We start from the raw sequence: 6,713 nt of genomic DNA, 5'->3' as shown, positions 1-6,713 counted from the left end.
AGATAGATAGATAGATATATGAGAGATAGATAGATAGATATATGAGAGATAGATAGATAGATAGATAGATAGATAGATAGATAGATAGATAGATAGATATATGAGAGATAGATAGATAGATATATGAGAGATAGATAGATAGATAGATAGATAGATAGATAGATAGATGAGAGATAGATAGATAGATAGATAGATAGATAGATAGATAGATATATGAGAAATAGATAGATAGATAGATAGATAGATAGATGAGAGATAGATAGATAGATAGATAGATAGATAGATAGATAGATAGATAGATAGATATATGAGAGATAGATAGATAGATATATGAGAGATAGATAGATAGATATATGAGAGATAGATAGATAGATAGATAGATATGCAGGGTGTGGGGAAGGGGCTGTGATGGGTATAGTGTATCACTCACTCATGGTGGGTCTCTGCTCCTCGCCCGGCTCCTCCGCTATCTCTGGATGAAACTTCCATCTGGGCTGATTAGGGGCAGACGTGCCGGAGGAGGAAGGATGACGCACGGATAACGAGCTGCGGAGGTTCCAGGAAACACTGACATCCAGCCGTCACTTCATTCCGTTCCCTATTACTGATCATTTCTTCTAAAAACACAATTATACCGGAAACAATTATATTGTGTAACAGAGAAGCTTTCAGACTGCATTCGATGGTGAAGAGAACGGACTAATAAAGATAACGAAGAGTCCACAGGAAGAAGGAGAGTTCTATGAAGGAAAGTTGTATGAAGGAAGGTTCTATGAAGGAGGGTTCTATGAAGGAAGGTTCTATGAAGGAGGATTCCATAAAGGAGGGTTCTATGAAGGAAGGTTCTGTGAAGGAAGGTTCCATTAATGAGGGTTCTATGAACAAGGGTTCTATGGATGAGGGTTCTATGAAGGAAGGTTCTATAAATGAGGATTCTATTAATGAGGGTTCTATGAACGAGGGTTCTATGGATGAGGGATCTATGAAGGAGGGTTCTATGAAGGAGGGTTTCATGAAGGAAGGTTCCAAGAACAAGGATTCTATGGATGAGGGTTCTATGAAGGAGGGTTCTATGAAGGAGGGTTCTATGAAGGAGGGTTCTATGAAGGAAGGTTCTATGGAGGAGAGTTCTATGAACAAGGGTTCTATGAATGAAGATTCTATTAATGACGGTTCTATGAACGAGGGTTCTATGGATGAGAGTTCTATGAAGGAGGGTTCTATGAAGGAGGGTTTCATGAAGCAAGGTTCTATGAACAAGGATTCTATGGATGAGGGTTCTATGAAGGAGGGTTCTATGAAGGAGGGTTCTATGAAGGAAGGTTCTATGGAGGAGAGTTCTATGAACAAGGGTTCTATGGATGAGAGTTTTATGAACAAGGGTTCTATGAATGAAGGTTCTATGGATGAGGGTTCTATGGATGAGAGTTTTATGAACGAGGGTTCTATGGATGAGGGTTCTATGGATGAGGATTCTATGAACGAGGGTCCTATGGATGAGGGTTCTATGGATGAGGGTTCTATGAATGAAGGTTCTATGAATGAAGGTTCTATGAATGAAGGTTCTATGGATGAGGGTTCTATGAACAAGGGTTCTATGGATGAAGGTTCTATGAAAAGGGTTCTATGAATAAGGGTTCTCTGAACAAGGGTTCTATGGTTCTGGACTATCAATACTACTGTTTGGAACTTGTTAGCACGTTGGTCCAGTACAATGTTCTGCATTAGAATGGAAGCTAATAGTTTGATAAGAAACAGAGATGAAGATAAAGTTCTGAGATATTTTAAATCTTCTCCAGGAAACATTTATGATATAAAGCAGCTCTGATGGTAATACTCAGCTCCTCCCCCGCGCTGTAACCTGCAGTACCTCTTCTCCCCCGCAGGATGCCCTCAGTCTTCTGGATTGAACATTGTCCAGAGTCACTCAGTTCAGAAGACTGAGGACATAATGTAAGTGCAGAGCATCATGGACCTGTCAGCTGAGGTCACCATCGAGCACTGCACTCACAGTGTATTAATGAAGCTCTTTGCATCACTGACAACCCCCCAGCACTGGGAGAAGATCCAGCGAAGAGGAGAAATCTGCCAGTCACATGACCAGCTTGAAGACTACTTGGAAAGGTAAGTATACATACATTGGACGTTCTCTGGTCACATGATGTGTAAAAAGACGATATACCTTCCAAGCCAAGTGCCTGTTATGAGGTCTAGCAATACAAATTTGGGGAAACATGGAGGAAGCAGGGAGGGTCTATCTAGGACTATACCAAGTGACACTAAACAGGAGGGGAGAACAGTGGAAGATACCAAGTTGTAGTAGCGCCAATCTACCACTAGATGTCCGGAATATACCATAATAACATGCAAGGAATACACAGAAATAACAGAAAACAACAGTAGCTGTGGCAGCACATGGAGAAAGGATGCCCCGCCTATGGAGGAGAGTGCTAGATGGAGAAGTCATGCTGGGAGATTCCTCTACAAGAAGGAAAGAATTTGTTATATTGTATCAAGTGTGTAATGCCCCTTTGCTGGCAAATAAAGAACGTGTTGGATTCTGAGAAGAATAAGATTGGTGTAATCGGACCCGGATGGGTTTTCTTTATTATGTGCCGGGACGGTGAAGAGGCAGAGGAAGGGTGTGGACTCTGTGTGCGCAGCGAGGGCTCAGATACCCGGTGTCCGCTCTCTCCTAAGAATAGGTATAGTGAGTGCCGAAGATTACACTCATTGGGGTTGATTGACTGAGGCAGTGACGTAACAATCACCATAGCGACCCAGGCGGCCGCTATGTGGCCCGGGGCACAGTGGGGCCCGGCCAGATGCCGTGCGGGCCGCCTGGGTCGCTATGGGATCCTCTGCTGGCGGCTTTCACTGGCGGCTCTGAAGACGAACATGCCGCTGTTCAGATCACTGATAGTAATCTGTGCAGCAGCGCGTTCCTCTCCACAGAGTCAATGAGAGTCTGCAGCGGCGGTGGAGGAGGAGGCGGGGCCGGTGGTCAGCAGCAGGGGAGTAGGCGGGGCCAGGTGACGGAGAAGGAGGCGGGCCAGTCGACGGAGAAGGAGGTGGGGCCCATCAGCGACCTTGGAGAAAGAGGAGGCGGACAGGTAAGGAGTGCGACCAGCCCACCTGAGGGTGACCCTGCAGAGCCCACCATAGAGAGTCTATGGTGGGGTCTGCAAGTTCACCCTCAGGTGGGCTCTCGAGTGGGCTCTGCAAAGGGTATAACTAGAAATCACGGGGCCCCATACAAAATTTTGCTATGGGGCCCTGTGATTTCTAGTTACGCCCCCGGACTGAGGGCAATAAGGCTGTTCACCTTGCAAGGGAATTTCCCCTTACTTTGGTGAATGAGGTGAAGCTCTGCAGACTTCCATTATCCAATCATGTCAAAGCAAATATACTGTTTTGTTTTTGTTTGTTTTTTCTTTGTACGTGATTGGGTGTTCTCTGCATTGTAAATTTTCACCACACCAAAATAAGATAATATTTCAACTGCAAAGTTTGGATTTATATCTTGCTCCCTAACAAGCACAATTAGGCTTTTCGTAGTGCACCCGAGAGGGCAGCTCAGTCACGAGGAGACACCAAATTAGCCACCCATGTTGACGCCGGTCAGAGCGAACATTTGTTCTAAGCGTCTCCATTGCGGCACCTTTGCTTTGGCTGAAGTCTGTCAATCCCCGGAGGGAATAATTTGTGTATTCCCAGATCAATATTCCATTATTTCCTTCCAATTAGGAAAGCGTAAAAAATATTTTTAAATAAGTTTATAATAATCACCTCTCACCCCACCCCAGGATTGAGACCGACAGCCGCCCGTCCATAAATAGAGGCGGATGGAGATGGTTCAGAGCAGTGCGAAGGGACTTCGGTTGTTGGAAACCAACCACAAATGTTGTATAAATAGGTGAGTGAATCTTTTCACCGGTTTGAGGTCAATGTGTTGGTAAATGATAAGGCCAATCTTACTTTTAAACGTTCAAATTAATTTACAAAAATATAAAGCGGAATATTTAAAAAAAATTACAGAGCAGAACCTAAAATTTGCTAATTTTTATGAAATTTAAAAGTAAGTATATGCAAAGGAAATTTTTGTTTTTAGTTTTGGGTAGAGTGGGAATAAATATGGTGAATGTCGCTCCAATCTACATAATCAGTTAGTCACAACCAGGGGTGGATTGCATTTGCATAATTGGAATCTAGGAGGTGTTAATAACCTGCCCAGAGAGAAGTGTTAAAACAGCATTGTATGTGGCAGACAATAGATGTCTCACCCCCCTCCCCCCCACCTCTACTCAAGCTCGGCTTCTCCATTTTTACATAAATGGCCTCTTTCACACCTCTTTTGAACCAGTCCTCCTCCCTGTCAGGGATGCGTACTTGACTGTCTTCAGAGCAGTGACCTTTTTCCTTTAGATGTAGGTACGCTGCTGAATCCTGACCAGAGGGTTTGGCTCTTCTATGCTGTGCCATACGCTGGTGTAGCTGCTGTTTTGTTTCACCGACATACAATTCTGAGCGCTCCTCGCTGCATCGGACTGCGTACACAATGTTGTTCATCTTGTGTTTTGGCGTTGGGTCTTTTGGGTGAACCCATTGTTGCCTTAGTGTATTGCTGGCTTCAATGCAGACAAGGGATGTGATGTTTTTGAAAAACCATTCTGAGTTTCTCAGACACCCCGGCTACATAAGGGATTATTATTATATTATTATACAGGATTCATATCGCGCCAACAGTTTGCGCAGCGCTTTACAATATAAGTAGGGCTGGTAATGATTAGAATTTTCGTGTTCGATTAATCGAATTTTTTTTTTATCAATTAATTTTGATTAATTATAACGCACATACAGATCCAACTACATTGGCCTATATACATACAGCACAGCAATGACGTAATAAAATGAACTAGGATCACACTAATCTCACGTGCCCCACTCAATATGGCCGCCGCTTGAGTGGGGCAACTCAGAATAACCACGTGCTGGATTAGTGTGATCCTAGTTCATTGTATTACGTCATCGCTGTGCTGTATGTGTATAGGCCAATGACTTGGCTGGCGCTCGTGCAGAAAGTTTCTTGGGCAAACTCACCGGCCCAAGTGGCTCCGTCAGCTAACAAAGGGGGGAGGAGTCCGGTGACGTCACGGACATCGACGCCACCTGACTCCTCCCCCTTCCATTCGTTAACCGACGGAGCCACTTGGGGAGGAGTCCGGTGACGTCGATGTCGGTGACGGACTCCCGGAAGCAGGCGGAGAGGTGGGTGTTTTCATTAGCGATCAACATAATTTTAATCAATCAAAAAGTTTAACGATTAATCGAGACATTAATCTTTCATTTTCACAGCCCTAAATATAAGGAAGACATTACAATTACAATACAATTCAAGACAAGATGGTAAGGAGGGCCCTGCCCATGAGGGCTTACACTCTAAAAGGGAGGGGCCAGTGGTACATGAGGAGGGAGCTGTGTGGGGATGAATTGTTTGAGAACGTGATAGTTTAGTGGTTAGGTTGAGGTGGGATCGGCTTCCTGGAAGAGATGAGTCTTAAAGGATCGCCTAAAGGCAGTCAGAGTGGGAGATAGACTGACAGGTTGGGGTAGAGAGTTCCATAGGATGGTAGAGGCTGTAGGGAAGTCCTGGAGGTGAGCATAGGAGGAGTTGACGAGGGAGCTGGAAAGCAGAAGGTCAGTGAAGAGCGGAGGGGACGGTTAGTGTGATACTTTGAGACAAGGTTTGAGATATAGCCTAGACCAAATTCTTCTGTTTGTCATGCTTTTCACTCTCACTGGTACTCTTGGCATTCTTGGCATTCTTTCTTCTCCTTTTTTCTGTTTTGACAAAAGCCCCCCCCCCCCTGAGGTGTTTGAATTCCTTCGTCTTGGCCTCTGTTCTGGTGGGAATTTTCTCTGCCCGGTGCTGTGGAGTCCTGATGACTCCCAGTTTTTGGTCTAGAGCAGTGCTTCTTAAAGTGTGGATCGTGACCCCATACGGCAGTGGTGCCACAATTTTTTGTGATAAGATCTACTTTTCAAATGACGAGCTACATGAGATCTACCAACGAAAAAAAACCCTCCCTCGATCTTTCTCTCCTGGCTCTCTCTCTCCTCTCTCACCTGGCTGTCTTTACACGCTCTCTCTCCTTGCACTCTGCCCTGGCTGTCTCTCCTTGCTCTCTCTCCTGGCTGTCTCTCCCCACTCTCTCTCCTGGCTCCCCTTTGCGTTATTTTGCAAACAGTGCAGTGCAACTGGCTGTGTAAACAAATATTCTTTGATGTAATACATAGCACTACAACCCCCAGAATCCACCAGAAAGGTGTCAGGGAGCTGGGCTCAGCAGTCTCAGGCTAATAGGTAATCATGTGTGCACAGCGAGATAAATATACCAACATGGAATAAAGGGACCGCCATTCCCCCCTTCCTGATCTACCAGCATCAGCTTTGAGAGCTACTGCTAGATCACCATCTACCTAATGGGCACCCCTGCCATATGGGGTCCCGCAAGTGAACAGGGGGGTCGCGATATGAATCCCAGCAAGATTTTTTTATTTTCGTTTAATGTGTAGTGTAGTTGTTAAGGTCACGGGCCCCCCCCTGTGCACTTGGTATCTTCCTGAGCACATGGTTTTTTCCCCCCCATTGACGGAGCTTTCTTTAACCCAGCAGAAGAGGAGCACAGCTGCTGGAGGTAAAGGTAAGGAGG

At 45.1% G+C, this 6,713-nt stretch overlaps 1 protein-coding gene across 1 annotated transcript in view; it reads left to right on the top strand.

The window, feature by feature from the left end:
* The first annotated feature begins 1,969 nt into the window (after nt 1-1,969).
* The window catches only part of LOC108799745 (olfactory receptor 51E1-like), a 12,771-nt gene continuing 8,027 nt past the window's right edge, over nt 1,970-6,713 (top strand). Inside the window, exon 1 of the mRNA XM_018571645.1 lies at nt 1,970-2,124. Coding sequence (XP_018427147.1) covers nt 1,970-2,124 — 155 coding nt within the window. The remainder of the gene's footprint in view (nt 2,125-6,713) is intronic.

This window comes from Nanorana parkeri, unplaced genomic scaffold, assembly GCF_000935625.1.
Source record: "Nanorana parkeri isolate BGI_ZX_2015 unplaced genomic scaffold, ASM93562v1 scaffold1799, whole genome shotgun sequence".
Lineage (NCBI taxonomy): Eukaryota > Metazoa > Chordata > Amphibia > Anura > Dicroglossidae > Nanorana > Nanorana parkeri.
Note: the sequence above shows the minus strand (reverse complement) of the source record. Positions and strands in the feature narration are given on the sequence as shown.